This window comes from Herpailurus yagouaroundi, unplaced genomic scaffold, assembly GCF_014898765.1.
Source record: "Herpailurus yagouaroundi ecotype Mexico unplaced genomic scaffold, PumYag 139, whole genome shotgun sequence".
NCBI classification, from domain to species: Eukaryota; Metazoa; Chordata; class Mammalia; order Carnivora; family Felidae; genus Herpailurus; species Herpailurus yagouaroundi.
The window spans coordinates 12,869,512-12,892,344 of record NW_024412394.1 but is presented as its reverse complement, the minus strand read 5'-3'; the positions used below and the strand labels follow the sequence as shown (position 1 = coordinate 12,892,344).

The 22,833-nt window shown below is 42.7% G+C and overlaps 1 protein-coding gene across 2 annotated transcripts in view; it reads right to left on the bottom strand.

Annotated features, from left to right (window-relative positions):
* Positions 1–7,034: 7,034 nt before the first annotated feature.
* The window catches only part of LOC121029541 (mitochondrial uncoupling protein 4), a 56,443-nt gene continuing 40,644 nt past the window's right edge, over positions 7,035–22,833 (bottom strand). Inside the window, exons 9-12 of one of the 2 annotated variants that reach the window (XM_040473690.1) lie at positions 16,479–18,869; positions 14,077–14,201; positions 11,760–11,849; positions 7,035–7,392 (exon numbers count right to left, since the gene is read on the bottom strand). In XM_040473690.1, coding sequence (XP_040329624.1) covers positions 7,369–7,392; positions 11,760–11,849; positions 14,077–14,201; positions 16,479–18,869 — 2,630 coding nt within the window. In that variant the 3' untranslated portion in view covers positions 7,035–7,368. Of the gene's footprint in view, positions 7,393–11,759; positions 11,850–14,076; positions 14,202–16,478; positions 22,692–22,833 lie in introns of those variants that run through there. The other variant, XM_040473689.1, reaches the window with a different exon arrangement.

The window sequence follows — 22,833 nt, the reverse complement described above, 5'->3', positions numbered from 1 at the left end:
GCTCACGATCAAATTTGAACGGATGAGGGGTTGCCTCTTACGGATGAGCACAGAAAGTGGTTTCTTGAGATGGAATCCACTCCTGGTGAAGATGCCGGGAAGACTGTTGAAATGACAACATAGGATTTAGAACGCGAGGTACACTTAGTTGACAGAGCAGCCGCAGGGTGTGAAGGGATGAACTCCGATTTTGAAAGAAGTTCTACTGGGGGTAAAAGGCTACCGCACGGCAGCACATGCTACGGAGAAATTGTTCATGGAAGGGAGTCAATGTGGCAAACTTCATTGTCTTTTTAAAAGACGCTTTAAATGTTTATTTTTGAGAGAGGCGGGGGGGGGGGGGGGGGGGCAGAAGATCTGAAGTGGGCTCTGTGCTGTCTGTGCAGAGCCTGATGCGGGGCTTGAATTCACGAACCGTGAGATCATGACCTGAGCTGAAGTCAGGTGCTCAACTGACTGAGTCACCCAGGCGCCCCCATTTTGGGTGCCAGAGCCACCCGAGCCATCAGCAGCCTCCTGATCAGTCAGCAGCCATCAGCATGGAGTCAGGACTGTCCACCAGCAAAAAGATTATGACTCACTTGAAAGCTCAGATGATGGTTAGCATTTGTATAGCAATCAAGTATTTTTAAATTAAGGTATGTACGTTGCTTTGTTTAGACATGCTATTGCACATTTAATAGACTACACTCTAGTGTAAACATAACTTGTATACACACTGGGAAACCAAAAAAGTTATTTGACTTGCTTCATTGTGGTGTTTGTGGCGATCTGGAGCCGAACCCACATCTCTCTCAGGTATAGCTGTAAATGGAGGTAAAAAGCTGGCTTAAAACTTCATGCGCTTATACGTCGGGCGTCATGGGAAATCGTTTGTTTCCCGATGAATATAAAAATTTATGCCACTCATAGTTAAGTATATTTTGGCTTAATTATGGCTTAATTAATTATGGCTCCTATGAATTCTTCATAATTAAGCTTGTTTAAGCCTGTGTGAACAGGATAACCAGGACTTCATAAGCAAACCAGGTTAACTGTAACTATTCCATCACCTACTTATTGTGTGCTCAGTTAATAAGCAACGGTGTATTTTGATTTGGCACTTCGGGCTATCCTAATGTGGTAGGGTGCAAAATCGCTCTTTTTGAGAAATTTAATTTCTCAATCCTATAGCCAATTCCGATTTTTAAAATTTTTAAGAGTCAAACTCTTAAGCAGGACACTGAAGCCTCTCTATCATCTGGCCCTAATGCATCTTCTCTGACCTTTTCTGCCAGTACCCCACAACTGTATCTCCTACAGGAGTGAACCAAACTTGTCTATTCTCATCCCAGGAACAGGTAACACGCTTTCTCCCTCAGCTCTGTTCAATGCAAAACCCTCTCCTTTCTACTTATTGAAATTACACCCAGCTTTTAATGTCCTTAGTTCTCACCATTACCCCATCAGGCTCCAGGGTCTGGTAATGTCTGGAGGCAGGGATCTTTGCCCTGCTCACGGAGCAAACCTCCCTACTCATTTTAGAAATGGATGGTCCTTCCAATTGTGGTGATGGCCCATTCGGTAGCATCTTTGTGGGTGGTACATGCAGGTGCTGACAGGAGAAAGACCCAACGAGTTAAAGGTTACAAATACAATAATGACCTAGTGCACGCACTGAGTATCTTTCAGGGAAAAGAATACTATTTCTAATCTTTTTTTTAAAATTTTTTTTTTCAACGTTTATTTATTTTTGGGACAGAGAGAGACAGAGCATGAACGGGGGAGGGGCAGAGAGAGAGGGAGACACAGAATCGGAAACAGGCTCCAGGCTCTGAACCATCAGCCCAGAGCCTGACGCGGGGCTCGAACTCACGGACCGCGAGATGGTGACCTGAGCTGAAGTCGGACGCTTAACCGACTGAGCCACCCAGGCGCCCCAACTATTTCTAATCTTAAAAACACTTCGAGAAAGGTTTCATTAACCCCATCTGACAGATGAGGAAGATGAAGCCTCAGAGAGACTGTATAACCTGCCCAGGTCACATATCTAATCAGCAGCATATAGCTGAGGTCCTAAAGCTGGGACCTGTCTCACCACCTACACAAAACCATGTTTTCAAAGCATGGGCTTTGAAGTTAGATCGGTCTGGGTTTGATCAGGTTTCTGAGACTCTCCAGCTCTTTGACCTAGAGAAGTTATTTAACTTCTCCAAAACCTGCAATTTCCTGGGGCGCCTGGGTGGCTCAGTCCCTTAAGTGTCTGACTTCAGCTCAGGCCGTGATCTCGTGGTTTGTGAGTCTGAGCCCCATGTGGAGCTCTGTGCGGACAGTTCGGAGCCTGGAGCTGCTTTGGATTCTGTGTCCCCCTCTCGGTGCCCCTCCCCCGCTTGCATTCTGCCTCTCTCTCAAAAATAAATACTCAATTTTCTCACCTATAAAACATGGATAATATTAATACGCCCCTCGGAGTTCAGAATTGAAGGAGAAAATGCATTTAAAGTACCAGCGGAGTGACTGACACATAAGAGCTAATACTGACTTTACTATTTCCCCCATTTTTGGAACTGTGATTCCATTACTACAGATAATCCAGAGCCAAAGATATTCCACAATCGTATTTCCTATTTGTTTTAGGCTCTCATCACCATTTATTTCCGATTTTTTAATTTTTTTGAAGTTTATTTATTTTGAGAGAGTGAGAGAACGAGTAGGGGAGGGGCAGAGAGAGGGCCTGACACGGGGCTCAAACTCACAAACCATGAAATCATGACCTGAGCAGAAAACAAGAGTTGGACACTTAACCAACCGAGCCACCCAGGGGCCCCATTTCAGGTTTTTTACATGAACGATGCTAATGTGAGTTTACAGGGAATTTTTCTTTTCTTCTCTCTTTTTAATTTAAATTCAAGTTAGTTAGCATATAGTGTAGTATTAGTTTCGGGAGTAGAATTTAGTGATTCATCACTTATGTATAATACCTATTGCCAGTCCCAACAAGTGCGCTCCTTAATGCCTATCATCCATAAATCCCCCACCCACCCTTCCAGCAACCCCAGTTTGTTCTCAGTATTTAAGAGCCTCTTGGGGCACCTGGGTGGCTTGGTCAGTTAAGCATCCAACTCTTGATTTTGACTCAGGTCATGATCTCACAGTTCGTGAGTTCGAACGTGCCTCAGGCTCTGTGCTGACAGCTTGGAGCCTGTTTGGGATTCTCTCTCTCTCCCTCTCTCTCCGCCCCTCCCCTGCTCTTTCTCTGTCTCTCTCCCTTCCTCCCTCCCTCCCTTTCAAAAAATAAATACGCTTTTAAAAAAAGAGTCTCTTATTGTTGCCTCCCTCTCTGTTTTTATCTTATTAATTTTTTCCTCCCATATGTTCATGTTCATCTGTTTTGTTTCTTAAATTCCACATATGAGTGAAATATATTTATCTGTCTCTGACTTACTTCACTTAGCACTAGACACTCTAGTTCCATCCACGTTGTTGCAAATGGCAAGATTTCATTCTTTTTGAGTGCCGTGTAATATTCCATTGTATATACACATCTTCTTTATCCATTTATCAGTCAATGGACATTTGGGCTCTTTCCATAATTTGGCTATCGTTGATAGCACTGCTATAAACATTGGGGTACATGTGCCCCTTTGAATCAGCATTTTTGTGTCCTTTAGATAAAATCCTTATAGCGCAACTGCTAGGTCATAGAGTAGTTATATTTTAAATTTTTGTGAGGAACCTCCATACTGTTTTCCAGAATGCATGCACCAGTGTTCATTCTCAACGAAAGGGCTCCCCTTTCTCTGCATCCCTCCCAACATCTATTGTTTCCTGAGTTGTTAATTTTTGCCATTCTGACAAGTGTCCTCACACCTGTATCTCATTGTGGTTTTGGTCTCTGTTTCCCTGATGATGAGTGACGTTGAGCATCTTTTCATGTGTCTGTTATCCATCCGGATGTCTTCATTGGAAAAGTGCCTGTTCATGTCTTCTGCCCATTTATTCACTGGATTATTTGGGTTTTGACTGTTGAGTTTGATAAGGTCTTTACAGATGTTGGATACTAACCCTTTATCTGATGTCACTTGCAAATATCTTCTCCCATTCCATCGGTTGCTTTTAGTTTTGCTGATTGTTTCCTTCACTGTGCAGAAGCTTTTTTTCTTGATAAGGTCCCAAAAATTCCCCTTGCCTCTGGAGACATACCTAGTAAGAAGTTGCTGTGGCCAAGGTCAAATAGGTTGCGTGTTTTCTCCTGTAGGATTTTGATGGTTTCTTGTCTTACATTTAGGTCTTTCATCCATTTTGAGTTTATTTGTGTATAGTGTAAGCAACTGGTCCACGTTCATTCTTCTGCATGTTGCTGTCCAGTTTTCCCAACACCATTTGCTGAAGAGACTGTCTTTTTTCCATGGGATACTCTTTCATTGTCAAAGATTAGTTGGCCATATATTTGTGGGTCCGTTTCTGGGTTTTGTGTTCTGTTCCAACGATCTCTATGTCTGATTTTGTGCCAGTACCATACTGTCTTGATGATTATAGCTTTGTAATACAGCTTTAAGTCTGGGACTATGATGCCTCCAGCTCTGGTTTTCATTTTCAACATTACTTTGGCTATTTGGGGTCTTTTCTGGTACCATACAAATTTTAGAATTGTTTGTACTAGTTCTGTGAAGAATGGTAGTATTGTTGGGATAAGGATTGCACTGCATGTGTGGATTGCTTTGGTTAGCATTGCTATTTTAACAATATTTGGTCTTCCTATCCATGAGTATGGAATGTTTTTCCATTTCTTTGTGTCTTCTTCAGCTTCTTGCATAAGCATTCTATAGTTTCAGCGTACAGATCTTTTACTTCTTTGGTTAGATTTATTCCTAGGTATCTTATGGGCTTTGGTGTAATCATAAATGGGATAGATTCCTTGATTTCTCTTTCTGCTGCCTCATTATTGGTGTATATAAATGCAACATTTCTGTATGTTGATTTTATATCCTGAAACTTGGCTGAATTCATGGGCCAGTTCCAGCAGTTTTTTGGTGGATTCTTTCAGGTTTTCCACAGAGTATCATGTTGTCTGTGAAGAGTGAAAGTTTGACTTTTTCCTTGCCAATTTGGATGCCTTTTAGTTCATTTTGTTGTCTGATTGCTGAGGCTAGGACCTCCAGTACTATGTTGAACAACAGTGGTGAGAGTGGACATCCCTGTCATGTTCCTGACCTTAGGGGGAAAGCTCTCATTTTTTCCCATCGAGGATGATAGATATTAGCTGTGGGTCTTTTGTATATGGTCTTTATGATGTTGAGGTATGTTCCTTGTATCCCTACTTTCTTGAGGGTTTTTATAAAGAAAGGATGTTGTATTTTGTCAAATGCTTTCTCTGCATCTATTGAGAGGATCATATGGTTCTTATCTTTTCTTTTATTAATGTGATGTATCACATTGATTGATTTGTGGATATTGAACCACCCCTGCAGCCTGGGAATAAATCCCAGTTGATTGTGGTGAATAATTCTTTTAATGTATTATGGGATTCATTTTCCTAGTACCTTGTTGAGAATTTTTGCATCCATGTTCATCAAGGAAATTGGTCTGTAATTCTTTTTTTAGTGGGGTCTCTGTCTGGTTTTGGAATCAAGGTAATACTGGGCTAATAGAATGAGTTTGGAAGTTTTCCTTCCATTTCTATTTTTTGGAACAGTTTCAAAAGAATAGGTATTAACTCTTCCTTAAATGTTTGGTAGAATTCCCCTGGGAAGTCATCCAGCCCTGGACTCTTTGTTTGTTGGGAGATTTTTGATTACGGACTCAACATATTTTAACTGATTGTGGGTTTATTCAAATCTTCTGTTTTTTCCTGTTTCAGTTTTGGTAGTTTATATGTTTCTAGGAATTTATCCTTTTCTTCCGGATTGCCCAATTTGTTGGCATATAATTGCTCATAATATTCTCTTATTATTGTTTGTATTTCTGCAGTGTTGGTTGTGATCTGTCCTCTTTCATTCATGATTTTATTTATTTAGGTCCTTTTTCTTTTTGATAAGTCTGGCTAGGGGTTTGTCAATTTTGTTAATTCTTTCAAAGAAACAGCCCCTAGTTTCGTTGATCTGTTCTACTGTTTTTTTGATTTTTCTATCACTGATTTCTGCTCTAATCTTTATTATTTCCCTTCTTCTGCTGGTTTTGGATTTTATTTGCAGCTCTTTTTCCAGCTCCTTTAGGTGTAAGGTTAGATTATATGTTTGAGACATTTCTTCCTTCTTTAGGAAGGCCTGGATTGCTATATACTTCCCTCTTATGACTGCCTTTGCTGTGCCCCATATTTCCTTTTTAACTTAAAAAAATTTTTTTTAACATTTATTTATTTTTTGAGAGACAGAGCATGAGCAGGGGAGGGGCAGAGAGAGAGAGGGAGTCACACAATCCAGAGCAGGCTCCAGGCTCTGATCTGTCAGCACAGAGCCTGATGCGGGGCTTGAACTCATGAGCCGTGAGATTATGACCTGAGCTGGAGTCAGACGCTTAACCGACTGAGCTGCCCAGGCACCCCTCCTTTTTATTTTTTTTAAGTCTATTTATTTATTTATTTATTTATTTTGAGAGGGAGGGAGGGAGGGAGGGAAAGAGAACAAGTCAGAGAGGGACAGAGAGAGGGAAAGAGAGAATCCCAAGCAGGTTCTGCACAATCAGCATAGAGCCCAATGTGGGGCTTGATCTCAGGAACTGTGAGATCATGACCTGAGCCAAGACTAAGAATCGGCATCTTAACTGACTGAGCCACCCCAGCGCCCCTCCTTTTTAATAAAATGAGACTACCACACCTTTAAGGAGAAACTTTATTCAAATATTGTGTCATATTAGAATACTTCCAAAATCAAACAGAATATTGATCAAATGTTAACTAGACCAACAAGACAAAGCTCAGAAACAAAACAAAAATCTGAAGGAGTTATTGCTAACAAAGCCATCCCTATAAGTAGTATCATAGAATATACTTGCCATAAACCTAGCATTTTCTATTTTAATTTAAACACTATATTCAAAAGAAACAGAAATAGGGGTGGGTTGTTTTTTTTTTTTTTTTTTTTAATTTGAGTAATGTGTTAGCATATTGTTTAGCAAAATAAATCCACTTAACTGATTAGAAACATAACATATTTAAAGGGAGAAGAAAGATCCCAGATCCATATGTACGGCAAAACCACTATAAATACATTTCGTAGTGGCCCTGAGATCTATTTTGTTCTCAGTGCATATCAGAGTTTTCAAAAATGACAACTTCTTGTGATCATATGCTCTCGACTTGCTCAAATACTCTGTCGGTCTGGGCAAGATGCCACATGTTTAAGAGCAGTTTCGGACAGATTGGCCACGTCTATGGATCCACAGTTAAATCTATATCACCTCCAGACCCCTTTTCTGGAAAAAAAGAGAGAGAGAAGAGACAGAAACCTCAAGTTGAGAAAGAAAAACAAGAAAATTATCTACACGAGTGCTACCACAACAAATTTAATGTCCTTTCAAAATGGTGAGAATTATTCTATGGCGAATTATTCCTACAGAAATGTTTTTTGTCATTTAGCATTTTGGTTCTCACACTCTACCTATTATCAAAGTTTCTCTAAAATATATAACTGGCATATTTTATATTTTTCTAGAATGATGTTAGTAAAGCTGATAACTGAACAGTCCTTTATTCTCTTTCACTAGTATGTATTTTTCAAATAATGGGAAAGCCACCAAGAGCGGATTTCACTCTCAATGCACCTCACTTCTAAGGACCATGTGCTACTTATGAACAAGATCATGCGATAACCAGTAACTTCCAACAAATTGAATCTTATCACGAGATAAACTAAAAACCCAGAAAGAAATTCTGAGAGATCATTTAATATATGAAGGTCACTTGAATGTATGAGCTAGTCAACGCTGAGAAAATTCTTTAAAATGCTTTAAAATATAAATTTATCATATTCACAACTTAACTTTCAAGATTAATTCAACCCACAAACAAATTTTCTATGATATTTCAAGAAATCCTCTTCTTCGTTCTTTATTCCCAGATGCACATTTAACATTTTTAGCTAAAAATTTTCTACTACTAACATCCAAGGAAATTGATAAACCATTTTTGTTTGAGGATTCAGAATAATGGTACCTTTAAGGCTTGGCAATCTGTTGATAAAAAGCTATTTTCTTTTAAAGACACAAATCACCTTCAATTGTAGTCTAATCCAATGACATGAAGTAGAGATCTTTCCCCACTGTTTGGAATACAGCCTAACAAAAGGAACCTTTGGATTACCACCAATTCTTTGTTACAGACACAAAATGATTAAAATCAGAAAGGGACCATAGATAAACCAGAAAAAAATGGTAAACAGTGAAAAACTAAGCCTCTTGAAAGTGTGGCAATCTGATTTTGTAGTGAAGAATCACCCAAGAACATTTTCTATCCTTCCAATACTCATTTCTCTGGAACATCTCTACTGGAGCGTCCCATACCGGGAGTAAAGTAGCCTTTTCCAATTTTCAGCTCCCAGTCTCCCACAACTTTGGTGTCTGATGCCTTTCTCAAAGGGCTCCTATGCAAACACATTATCCACGGTGAGCCACAGATCCTTTACTAACGACTTACTGAAGAGGGATATTTCTCCTATATTCCTTTCAACACATAACAGCATTGTGTGTATGCATGAAGTCTATACAGAAATTGATTCATGAGACATATTCTTACAATAAAATGAAATCTCTCAGATACAAAAAAAAAAAAAATCCTTAAAAAATGCAATCAGATGACAGTGACTTGACCAAAAAAGTCATGCATAATTTAATACCTCACAATATCCACTTGTAAAGGAAAACCAGCTTATTTGTAGACACATATCTAAGAGTTCTTTCAAATTTGAGGAAAGGATCATTTAATAAATAAAATTAAGAACCAAATTTTAAAAAGTAAAGCCTTATCCATAAGTAGCTTCTATATTTGCTAACTGATGTAAAAGCCAGTTGTGTCTATACTATTTTATGAACACTCTGAGTTGCCTTACATAGTTCGCTATTTGGCAGGCATAGAGTAGTTTATCCAAATAGAATCCCATATGTGTACATCTATGCATTCGGCTGTGGATTCTTGAAAAGTAATGAATGGAAAAGATCAGAATGTAAAAGAAAAACTTTAGTAAATACTTATGCAACCTAAGTGAAGCAAGCTGTTATTTTTGACAAGTAAACAAAAACATGAAATTAATACAAGAAGGTGAAGAAAGATGTTCAGTGGTTTTTCACAGTGGAAAAATTTCAAATGACCTAAATGTGCACCACTACAAGAAATGGTTTAACAAATGACTGACCATTTGTGTCATATAAGATTATGCAACTATGGCCTTCTGGCTGTGGCCAAGATGGAGTGAGTTGACTATATATAGCCTGCCTCTCTTATACTTGCTACAACTAAAAATTCTGGAAAGTATACAAAAAGTAACCGTGGGCTCTGAAAAGTAAATAGGAACAGGCAGATTGAGGACTGAAGTAAAAACCTGAATAATGACTCATAACAGGGGTGGATTCACAGATGTTTCTTTCCTTCCCTCCTTCCTCCCTTCCTTCCTTCCTTCCTTCCTTCCTTCCTTCCTTCCTTCCTTCCTTCTTCTCTCCTCTCCTCTTCATTCCTCTCCTCTTCATTCCTCTCCTCTCCTCTCCTCTCCTTTCCTTTCCTTTCCTTATTTTTTTCCTTCTTTGTCTCTTAGTTTTGACTTGAGCCTGGACCAAATCAGAGCTGCCCAGCCTGTGTGGATGGCAAAACTCTGAGGGAGATCCCTATTTCTAGCCAGCAGATTGGGAAAAGAGGCCCCCTGAATGCTAGAAAGTGACGAATGAATGGGAAATCTCTTCACTATTTTTCTTTTTTTACCTTCTGACCCTGTCATGAGAGCAGCCCCAACTGAAAGTCTGAGAGAAGACTCTGACCAGTGGAACGGGAAAAGGGCTGTTTGTTCTCTGCCCCCCCCCCCCCCCCCCCCCCCTTGATTTTTCTTGTTTCTCTCTCTGCTTCACTCCAAAGGCAGGCTCAGTCAAACAGAACTGCATGACAGCAAAGAAGGAAACCTTGAGAGAAACATGCTCTCTGTCTAGAGGAGCAAGAAAAAGGGCCCCTAGGAGCTGGATTAAAGAAGATCCTTGAGGGACACCTGGGTGGCTCAGTCAGTTAAGCGCTCAACTTCGGCTCAGGTCATGATCTCACAGTTCTTGAGTTCGAGTCCTGCGTCGGGCTCTGTGTTGACAGCTCAGAGCCTGGAGCCTGCTTCAGATTCTGGGTCTCCCTCTCTCTCTGCCCCTCTCCCACTCACACTCTGTGTCTCTCAAAAATGAATAAACATTAAAAATAATAATAATAATAATAATAATAATAATAATAGTAATAATAAAGAAGATCCTTGAGGCCAGCAAGTGTGGAGGAAATCTCAGAGAGAAAAGGAATTGAAAAATATGAATCCCTAATACTATAAATGAACTGATATAAATCCCAAGGTCAACCCTCAACTATGCATATGCAGAAGAGAACCAACTAAGCATAGCAATCTTTAACACCCGATCTACTATATAAACTGCTACCTAAGTCCCTGGGAGGCTTATGCTCTGGGTGGATGCAAACACCAAAGCAAAGTCTCTGAAAACTAAACTGACATTGGAACCCACAAGCAAAGAAGGAGAGACAGAACTTGTGCTATGAACCCAACTGGGTTGACCACCTGCTAAAATAAAGACTTCAATATTTTCTAGAAGATTTTAATAGGATCCAAAGTCTTGCAACATAATGTTCAAAACATTTGGGACATAATCCAAAATTACTCAACATACAAAGAACTAGGAAAAGCTAATCATATTTCAAGATGATCAGTAGATGGCAAGCCCTGAGGTGACCAGATATTGGAACTATCAGATACATATTTTAAAGTAAAAACGTCAGGGGCGCCTGGGTGGCGCAGTCGGTTAAGCGTCCGACTTCAGCCAGGTCACGATCTCGCGGTCCGTGGGTTCGAGCCCCGCGTCGGGCTCTGGGCTGATGGCTCAGAGCCTGGAGCCTGTTTCCGATTCTGTGTCTCCCTCTCTCTGCCCCTGCCCCGTTCATGCTCTGTCTCTCTCTGTCCCAAAAATAAATAAACGTTGAAAAAAAATTAAAAAATAAAATAAAATAAAATAAAATAAAGTAAAAACGTCAACAAATGTCAAACAGAATAAACTCAAATGCCCAGATATTATAATGGCATGGGAAATTGAACACAAAATATAAAATATAGAACACAGAACACAAAATATAAAACTGTATGCAGAATGAAATCAATTATGCACAAAATACGTCGATGACATACATACATTCCATATAAACAGAAAAATTATGAAATAAAATGAAACCGATCAAGCTCTTTGTCTTAGATAGATGTATTATAGGTGATAGATACTTTGTTTCAAATTTGCCATTTTTCCAGATTTTCTACATCAGGTGTATTTTATAAAGATCTCAGACACGAAACAATTTTCATTTTTAAAATCCCCCTCTCCCCCGAATCAAGGTATAAAACATTAATAACCAGTTTGCCCAAAGGGATACTTGGCATAAGGTCCAGAATCACTGATTTTGTTATTGCTGCTTTTCATTGTCATTAATTCCAGTATTAGTATTCTTTTTTCTTGATTATTCCCAAACACAAGGGCTTTGGAAATAGTTTAAATTACCTTTCAAAATGAGACACAATGCTCTCATTAATTAGTATTTATATCCATACCTCAGATGGACTCTTATCTAATTTGGGTATGCCATTCCAGACATTCTCAGGGTTCACTATCTCCTCCATACCATTTGAAAGGTTCAAAACCTACAAGAGAAAAAAGGTATTTAATAAAACTTGGTAGTTTCCAAAAACTGTAACTGATTTATGGACCCTAGCAATCCTTCTTCAACCGAAATACCTCAAAAGGCAATGAAAATAATTTTATTAAACTTCAACTTTACGCTTTTAACTCTATGGAACTTCTGTTCAAAAAACATATTGAGTATGCCTAGATATCAAAGGTAGCTAAAAATGAGATTTTTTTTTTTATTTTTTATTTTTTCCAACGTTTATTTATTTTTTTGGGACAGAGAGAGACAGAGCATGAACGGGGGAGGGGCAGAGAGAGAGGGAGACACAGAATCGGAAACAGGCTCCAGGCTCTGAGCCATCAGCCCAGAGCCTGACGCGGGGCTCGAACTCACGGACCGCGAGATCGTGACCTGGCTGAAGTCGGACGCTTAACCGACTGCGCCACCCAGGCGCCCCTAAAAATGAGATCTTAAGAAGCTCAACATTTTGTGGAGAAACAGATCTCTAAGCAGATCATTACATCGTAGTAAGTACAGACCTCTGTAGCAGGAGAAATGGGAATATAATATAGGTATAAAGTTTTTGGTGTGTGGGGAGGGTGAAGAGATGGAGAGATTTAGAAATAATGCTAGTGAATGCTCCCTGGAAGAGGCAATGCAAAACGAAAATGAAGACGCAATGAAAATCTTCCAAAAATAAGTGAAAATCGGGGCACTCAGGTGGATCAGTTGGCGAGAGTCTGGTTCTTGATTTCAGCTCAGGCCATGATTCCAGGGTCATGGGATTAAGCCCTGCATTGCACTCCTCTCTGAGCACAGAGCCTGTTTAAGATTCATTCCTTCTCTCCCTCTGTCCCTCTCTCCTGCTCACACTCTCTCCTCTCTCAAAAAAATAAAAATATTGCAACTACGTGGATGGAACTGGAGGGTATGATGCTAAGTGAAATTAGTCAGTCAGAGAAAGACAAAAATCATATGACTTCACTCATATGAGGACTTTAAGAGACAAAACCGAGGAACATAAGGGAAGGGAAACAAAAAGAATGTAAAAACAGGGAGGGGGACAAAACAGAAGAGACTCATAAATACGGAGAACCGGCTGAGGGTTACGGGAGGGGTGTGGGAGGGGGGATGGGCTAAATGGCTCAGGGGCACTAAGGAATCTACTCCTGAAATCATTGTTGCACTAGATGCTAACTGATTTGGATGTAAAATTAAAAAAAAAAAAAAAAACAACAATAGTGGAAATTAGGTGTCTTTGTACTATCTTCAGGATTTTTCTGTAATCCAAAACTCTTCCAAAAATAAGGCCTATCTAAAAATAAAATAATAACAAAATAAAAATAAAAGTGAAAATGAGCCAGTATGGGAGGGGGATAGAATGCAAGTGACTGGATCTGCATTATTAAATATATTGAAGAAGCCCTGTGGAATGATCTATATAAGAGAGAGCGAGCAATTTGGTGCCCATCCAGTATAAGTTACAAAACATAAAGGAGTAAACCTAAGACTGGAGAAGAATACGGACACTCGGCCCTAGAAGACCTCAGGTCCCCTCGAGGACCATGCCATGTCAGTGAGCATGGCTTGGCTTTTCTATCCTAGACCAGTGGCTCTCAAATTTTAATGGTAAGAGAATGCTCATTCCTGGTCCTACCCCCAGAAATTCTGCAGTAGCCAGCCAGGGCAAGGTGCAGGAATCGACTGCTTAAGAAACCCACCAGGTGATTCTGACACAGGTGGTTTTTTGGGACCACAGGAGAAACACAATCAACTGGACGTCCCCAAGGAGTTTTACACACAGGAATTCTGTCGTCAGATTTGCATCTGACAAGTGTCACACTGGTAGTGTAGAGAGTCAGCTGAAGGAACACTAGAAGAACTAAACCAAAAGAGGTTAATAGCGTAATCCACTTGTAAAATAAGGGACTTCACACCAAGGCAGTGACAGTAGGTGTAAAAAGTTTTAACTAAGTGATAAGAAGTGGAAAGTGTGACTGATAGGATTTGGTGACTGATAGGATTTCAGAGGCAAGGGAGATACAAGAGTCGGGGATGATTTCTTGCCAGGATGCTTACATCTGACCTTCGAGATGAGTTCTGCACTCGCACCGAACTTTAAGGGGAATGATCAGGTAAACGTCTGTTCAAGTGCATTTTCTAGTCTGGTAAAGTTGGCTAAAATTTCCTCAACAGTCTCCAAAGTATCTTTTGAGATAAAGTGCTTCCATTTCACTTACCCTTGTGCCTTCTTCACCTATTTCCAGAATCTCACATTTAGACCATGTGTTTCTTAGACTTGACCACACAACACACTTGGATCCAACGGCAAATCCTTCCAGAGTGTAGGTCTTCTTTGCTTGAGCTGCCAAATTGAATAAAGACTCAGCGTGTACCTCTTAATCCCTTGATGTTAAATACACAAGCAAAGCATTTTCTTATCTGCATTGACTATTCCTGTATAATCAATGTCATGGATGGTCTCAGTCTGTATCTTTTCCTGGATTTCATTTTAAATTCTTCCAGGGCCCTTTCCCAATAAAATTCCTTATCGCTTTCTTCAAAAAATACCAGCATGATGTGATGCGTCTTTTAAGAATATGAATCTGGGGGCGCCTGGGTGGCTCAGTTGGTTGGGCGTCCAACTTCGGCTCAGGTCATGATCTCAGCGCTTGTGAGTTCAAGCCCCGTGTCGGGCTCTGTGCCGACAGCTCAGAGCCTGGAGCCTGCTCTGGATTCTGTGTCCCTCTCTCTCTCTGCCCCTCCCTCGCTTATACTCTGTCTCTCTCTCTTTCTCAAAAATAAGTAAAACATTAAAAAAAAAAAATGAATCTGATTCCTGACTTCGAAACTTACTGTTGGAAGCTGGTTATTGTTGCCACATGCGATGTGGTCTATGGTTACAACAGCTGTTTCTGAAGCAGCATATTACAAATTGGTAGACATTCTTATCACAGAGCTATTACTTATTATTAATAAAATGTGGCAAGGGGGACTAAAAACCTAGGGTAATATTTAAATGAATTGTAGTACAGCCACCGAATGGAATCCTAGAGAGTTAAAATATTTTGAAAGTATATTTAAGGGATTAAAATGCAGGATTTGACACTATGATAATATGATTTCTTTCTTTTCTTTTTTTTTTTTTTTAACGTTTATTTATTTTTGAGACAGAGAGAGACAGAGCATGAACAGAGGAGGGGCAGAGAGAGAGGGAGACACAGAATCCGAAACAGGCTCCAGGCTCTGAGCTGTCAGCACAGAGCCCGACGCGGGGCTCGAACTCACGGACTGTGAGATCATGACCTGAGCCGAAGTCGGATGCTTAACCGACCAAGCCACCCAGGCGCCCCGATAATATGATTTCTATTTAGTTCTTTAAACTGTATGTAAATAGACACAGGGTGAAAGACAACAGGAAAAAAGTGCACTGCAGCTTTAATAGTGGCAGGCTTATGGTGATATGGGAGATTTTCATTCTCCCTAGACTACTGTTTTCTCTATTTTGTACGATGGCTCAAATTTAATAATCTAAAAATTGACATATGGGGCAGCTGGCTCGGTCGGTTCAGCATCCAACCCTTGATTTCGGCTCAGCTCATGATCCCAGGGTCTTGGGATCGAGCTCTGTGCTGAGCATGGAGACCATCTAAGGTTCTCTCTCTCTCCCCCCCACTCTGCCCACCCTCCCCCCACCCCCCGGACACATTCTCTCTCTCAGATAAAAAAAAAAATAATAATAATGATAATAAGTAAAAATTGACATATAAGAAGTCTAACATTGATTATTTCCCAAACCCTAAAAGTTAGGCATTTCGTGTAACTTTGTTTTGTTTGTTTGTTTGCTTGTTTAATTTAGAGTGTGAGAATCTTAAACACACTCCATGCTCAGCGTGGAGCCAGACGTGGGGCTCAGTGCCACGACTCCGGGATCACGACCTGAGCCCAAATCAAGAGTTGCATGCTCAGCCAACTGAGCCACCCAGGGGCCACCATTTCATGTAACTTTTAAATCTTATTAAGTAGAAAGAAAACAGCCATACATGTAGTTTACTTAAAAAGTTCATAATAAATTTTCTCCAATATTTACTCATGGCTGGTCTCTTGCTTGGTTACTATAAGCTCCCCAAATCTAGTGTTTGTTTAGGGGTTTCTAAATAAATGACAAGTGCATGCATACATGAACAAAATGGTTAAATTTGAAAACTCTGCAAAAATGATCCCTATCGTCAATTCACGCCTACAGTAGTGCTTAGCAAAGGAACAACATATTTTTTTTAAGACTTAACAAAAAACAGAACTTTTGATTTTAAAGATTATTTGCTTACATTTGAAACATGATTACTTTTTGGAAACACTGATTCTAAGCATTTTATTCTTCAACACAAAATTAATAATTTAGCAGCATTTCATCCAGCCTACAAGGTATGGTTCTACATTGATTTCGCAACTTCATCTCCCCACACTTAAAATGCTCGTCATGAAATCCGAATCTGATTCTCTTTTCAGGTTTTAATCTTTTCCCCCAAAAATGAATTAAGAAAAAAACAAGGCAAAAAGTAAATAAGAATTATTGTCTTTAAGACAAGTAGGTATTTTTTGAAAAACACTAAGTTAAGTAAAAGTATAAGGAATTACATACCTGAGACAGGATCTTGTAAAGCATTATTGCGGTTCCTTCCGTCTCTGGATTCTTCTTCGGAGAACAAAGTCAGTGGTGAAATGGCATCTCTGCTTTTGTACTCTGTAAGTTCTTCTTTATATATGTTCATTTCAACTTGCCTGTTGGGATCGCAATTCATTCCGTGTAGGTGCAAGGGTAACCTAGGCTGGTCGTCAAAACATTCCATACAACTTGACTTCCTTGCGTCCTCAGCGCACGTGGGGTCTTGGGCTCTCTGACCGACTCGTAGAGACAAAGGGTTTATTTTTTCGTCTAAACACAGCTGGGCTGTGGGTAATTCTAGTTCCGGCTGTTTCTCAGATTCACAGTTGAGGGGAAGCTGCGCTGTACATGGATGCAGGGTGGCTTCTGTGTCACAGCCTTGGGGGAGGGACACAAGTGGAGGCACCTGGCCTGGCTCTTTTTCTTCATCCCCAACTAGAGAATGCTGTAACTCAATGGACTCCAGCTCCAGGAACTCTTTTGATTCATCATCAGGAGAAAGTGGCACCTCAAGTGAGTTCAGTTCTAATATCTCCTTTGTTTCACTAGCCTGCAGTGGAAGTAACGTGTTAAATCCCGTCATGAGGTATTTATCATCAAACTTTGCTTCGTCAACCAGATGGCACTCTCTTTTACCTTCCAGTACCTCGATGCCTATTTTATCTTTGCGTGGGTTTTCGAAAGCTTCAAAAATGTTGTCAGTGTCAGGGTCATAGAATTTAGTTGGTTTGGCTTCAGTGATGTTTAAATCTTTTTCAATTCTTTCAGAGAGCTCATCTGTCTGGTACTCGACATATAGGGCTTTCTCTTGTCCAGCTTTACTACTTGGTTTCTTAAATCCAACCTCAGGACCGAGGGACCCAAGAGCTGCCTTTATCTCTGGGTCATGTTTTTCATAGGGCAGATCACTGTTACTAACGCCAATCTTAGAATATTTCTTCATCTTCTGATTAATACTTTCGCCTTTGCTTTTCAAGTCAACGATTGCTAAAGGGATATTACAAACATCCCTTTTGATTTCTAATATTGTTATCTCCAACACATCTTCTGTTACTATTTCATAAAAATAGTCATTTCCCTCTTGATGGCACGCACCTTCTGAAATATTAAATCCTGAGAGGCAACATGGAAAGGCTTGCATGGGAACCACCAAGAGTTCAGAAGGAATATTCCAGAGTGCTTTGGGGTCCACGCAGTCTTCGATGTTTCCAAAGTCCACAAGCCTGACAGATACCAGATAATCATCACAAATATTGGTGATAAGTGCCCTGTAATAATGCCCATCTTCTCTATATCTCACTATGCAAGGATCTCCAATATGAGGGCATGGGACACAACTTCTCCAAGCCGTTACTTGTTCTCCAGCGGTTTGTACTTCTACTTCTAAAAACTGAAGTTTCTCGGTATCAGCAAACTGACACCAAAAATATTCAGGTCCATCTATCACAGTGGCATATGCTTTTATCGTCTTCATCTTTGGGTTGTACCAGTTAAGAAACAGTGAAGTGCCAATGTCTGTTTTGTGGACAGACTTTGAACAGGCACCTTTAATGATTTGGTCAGAAAGTCCTACTTGAGATTTGTCACTGAAAGCATATCTGCTAATCATGTCTTCTGCTATGATCCCATGTTCATCAGCAAGAATAACTTCCCATCTGTCTTGGAATTGAATAAATTCACATCTTATTTGAACCTCATCTGTCCTTCGGGAAAAGTAACGCGTCACTGCCTTACAGTTTAAAATCTCGGGAACCCAAAGTCCTCTCAAGGAGCAGTGAATGCACAGGGCTGGTACCAGTGCATTAAGAAGGTCCAGCTTACCTATCTTGTTAGTATGGACCACAGAAACATTGCCATAATCTATAAACTGTACACACAGAAGGCCATTGGGTTTTTGTTCCCTGACCACAGCCCGATACCACAAACTGTCTTCCGGAAAAATGGCACATGTTACATCTCCTCTCTGCAAAGGTGGACCTGAATAAAATTCTGGCCTGGTCCTAACATCATTTAATCTCTCTGAAAGACTAGTGATTTCAGCTTCATCTTCTGTTAGTTGAACATAAAAGTCTGAAAGGTCATTTATGTGGGAAACATACACCACTGTTTTAAAGCCAGGCATTATAATCTTCTGAGGGAGCTCAGAAAATTTTAGAGGCAAATCTTTGTTACACGAATCTCCTATGTTTCTCTCTGAAAGGGTAGCTTCTAGTCTTGTGGCTTTCAAAGGCGACTCAGCAGAACTTTCTTCTTTCTTCTCAGCTGTGAAGGGACACATTTGATTATCTTTATTTCCCACGGAGTCCTGATACTGAGTGACTAAGTTTGTCTTTGTCAAACTTCGTAAAAGCTTGGTTTCCCTACATGCTGGGCTGGTCTTAGATTTGTGTGGTTCTCCCAAGATCTCCATGCTACATAATGCAGAGTTCTCTACTGATTTACTTGAATACTCCGTAGGTGACAACTTGAGATTTTCCTTCTTTACTTCAAGAGTTTCTGTCGTGGTGGTGAGATCTTTGCTTTCTTCTTTTTTTCTTGTCCCACCCTTGTAGCCAAGTAACCCTAACTTCTCATTGATATTAGCGTTGATTTGGATACTGTCGTCATAGAGTTCTATAATCAGCCTCCCATCTGGATCTTTTGCCACCACCAAAGCCTTCAATGACTTATCTAAAACAGTCTCCTGGAACCATGTTGTAATTTCGTCTGGTATGTGATCGGGTATGTCAGACAATGAACACTTAACAGCTTGCATGGGCAGAAGTAAGACATCATACGCATCCCTAGGTAGCGGAAGCAGATCATCGCTGGTTACCACATAAATGTTTCCAAAATCAACAAAAAAGACTTTCTTTGGTTCTTTTCCTATTGTCATCCCCCTATACCAGTTTCCATCAGTGTACTTGGCAAGGCACAAGGTTCCAGGGGCCAAGGGGGATGTTTTTAAATTCGGCAAAACTTTACTCAATTGTGTAATATTACAGGACAACTGTTCTAAAACATTTGCGTTTCTTCCCAGTTGGCAATAAAATGTCCAAGGGTCATCGACATGCGTTATATACACCAATTCTTCACTTCCGATTTTCATCTCGTGTGTCGAATAGTAGTAAGAATGTAGCTGAACGGAGGACTCCAGGGGCTTCTGAAGTTTCACTGGCCTTGCGAGTCTCTTTTCTACCAAAAAGTGGCAGGCACTCTGAAACGGTGTTAGCAAATCCACTATGTTAAACAGCTCTTCGTCATGCGCTGAAGCCAAAGCAAATACTGTGCATTTCAATTCGAGATTGTCTTCCCATGCGTTGTCTACAAATTCCCTAAAAGCTCGGATTGCCTTTTCATTCCAAGCAAAAGGATTTTGACCCGTTGGTTGAATTAAATTATAAAGACTGCACCGAAAAGCCTGAGCCTTAACCTTGAGAAACTCTTCACTAATTGAGCAAATATTCTTCACAGCTACCATATCTTCGTCTCCATAATCTACAAACATTACTCTGACGCGCTGTGAAGATTGTGCCCCGCGGATCACAGCTCTGGACCATTTTCCATTTACCGTGCGTTTTGCCAGACAAGCGGGGGCGGTCCCCTGGTAAGGAGCAGCTGTGTTCTCGCAGTAGTCCTGGATATCACACATCAAAGTTTTAAAGTCTTGAATGTTCCTGGTCAGCTGGCACCAGAAGTAGCCAGGGTTTTCAACAGAAGACACTTTGACTCCTACTGTACTTCCGACTCTCACCTCTCCTTTACAAGAAGAGTCTGGCGTAATTTCCAGGAAGTTCTGCACTAGAGGAGAATAAACAGATACTCTTTTTTCTTTCTCCTGCACCACTAGTCCAGCCGGGGTCTCTGCAGCGACTGGCGGATCAGTCAAAATTTCTGCAACAGAGCTAGTTGTGTTGTCTCTCTGGGCCTTCTGTTCTACGTCTCCCCTCTTGGCAGGAGAGATTTTGTTATTCTCGGCAGGAAAATGGTTTGAAACCCGCCCTGGAGAATGGGCACTTACGGGAATGTTCTCCTGTGTTTCAAATTCCTGATACTTTGCATATCCGGCTTGAGCCATTACCTTACTAATGTTTTCTTCCCCTGTTCTTGATTCATCGAGAATCTCAATAACATATTGCTTATCCTGCTTATCAAGGACATGGATAACCAATTCTTTGTGGAGCACAGTCTTTTTGAAAAAGGAAACTGCCTCCTGGCTCCAGCTTTCCCCCAAAGGCCAAATATCGGCCAGCACGCACCTCAGAGCCAACACTGGCAGTCGTCTAAACTGAGGAAGCAGCATCCTCACGTCGTACCAATCCACATTTTCCAAACTGCCCCGGTCAACTAGGAATACGGCCACACTCTTGTCATCTAATCTGGTGACCATGGCCCGATAATAGCCGTTCTCTTTCCATTTGACACAGCAAAGGTCGTTGGGTTTGGGTTTCAACACCACCCCCTCCAGCTTACTGGCTGAGGAATAGAAACTGCACATCCTCCTCATCAGCTTGCTGAAGGTGCCGTTGTGCTTCCTCAACCTAATCCAAAACTCGGACGGATTTTTAACAAACTCTACCTGGGCATCATAGAAGGCGTTTATCTTCAACCTGGTAGATCTTAAGGCCGGCAGTGGAATCTCTTCATCCACTTCTTCAGCAGGAGACTGAGACTGAAAAGCTGTGGCTTGTCCCTTCTCCTCTTCCTCCTCTTCTTCCCCTTCCTCCTCCTCCTCCTCCTCCTCCCTTCCCTGGCTCTGCAGGAATTGGTCGGCCAGGCAACAGGACTGTAGCCCGAAGACACAGTTCAGGTTGGTCCCATCTTCTCCATACAGAGTGACATAATACACGTGCTCAAAGGAACAGTAAAATTCAATCTTTGCATTCACCGCCTGGCCCAGTATCAGTGTCTTCAGGTCACCCACCTGTGACCGAGACCAGCCTCTCCCACCGTCCCAGAGCCCATACAAGGCACAGGGGTAGGTCACCACGGGCATTCGAAAATACTCGGGCAGCAAGTAGCGGAGACTGCTGCAGCTCACTAACTCCTTCCGTCCATAGTCTACGTGGAGCACCTGGGCACAGCGCTGGGGCCGAAACGTCTCCAACAAGAGCGCTCTGTACCAATGTCCGTCCAACCCACAGGAGGCACACGGAGAGCCAGGCTTGTCTGGGCTCTCCTCCCTCTCCTCCCGGGTGGCACTGGTAGAGTTCTCATCCCCCGTTCCCGTGGAACCCCAGTATATCTGGGCCATGCTCTCGGACAGGCGGTGGATCTCCTGCGAGAGGCTCCGGAGCTGGCAGTGAATGCGGTGGGGGTGGCACACCTGGGTCACCACCACCGGCTCCGTCACGCCCAGCTGCAGCTGCGGGTAGAAATAGTCCAGGCCAGGGTGCTCCTGCTTCGGAGGGACTCGCGGGAGGACCGGGGCCCCGGAGCCTAGGCCGGCAGCGGCCGCCGTCAGGTAGCGCTTGAGCAGCGAGCGGAATAGGCTGTCGGGCACCTGCCGCGCCAGGCTGAGCTCCTGCATCTGCTGCGACAGCCCGGGCGCCTCCAGAACGACCAGGCGATGGAGCAGCAGCACGTCCAGCACGCGCCCGTGCACCTGCCCGCCCTGCAGGCTGCTGAGGAAGTCCACGGCGCCGGGCGGCCAGGGCTGGGGCTCGCCCCCGCCCGCGCCGCCGCCGCCCGCCGGCACCAGGCCGGCCAGCACGCAGCCCAGCACCTCGGAGGGCAGGTGGAAGAACTCGCTGCGCCCCGGCGCCAGGGAGCCCGCGTCCGCCGTGACGGTGCGGCCCTCGTCGAGCAGGAAGACGCGGCTCTCCTGCGCCTGCTGGCTGACCACGCGGCAGCGGTGCCATACGAGCCCCACCTGCACCAGGCACAGCTCGCCCGGAGAGGCCGTGGCGCTGCCCGGCGCCCACGGGAGGCGCGTGGCCGCCGCTTCCTGAATCTCCCGGTTCAGGCGCAAGTACTCCTCCCGCCGCTCGCCCACCAGCCCCCAGAGCTGCACGGGGATCACCTCAGGGCGCACGTCCACGAACGACACCCGCAGGACCAGCGAGGTCCCCGGGGTGGGCAGACCGGGCGTCGAGGACATCTCCGCGGCGCGGTTCCGCGCTGGCGCACCCAGCCGCCAGAGCCCCCCGCGCCCGTGCCGCGGGAGGGACGGCCCCACGGCCCCAGGCTCCGGGCACAGAGGGACCGGGAAGGACGCCCGGCGAGGCGCCCCGAAGGCAAGGTCTCCGACGCCGGGTCTCCGGGACTCGCGCCGACTGGTAAGACCGGCGGCGGGACCAACCGCCGCGTTCGCGCCGCGCATGCATTTGCCGCGCGCGGCGCCCCGCTTCTG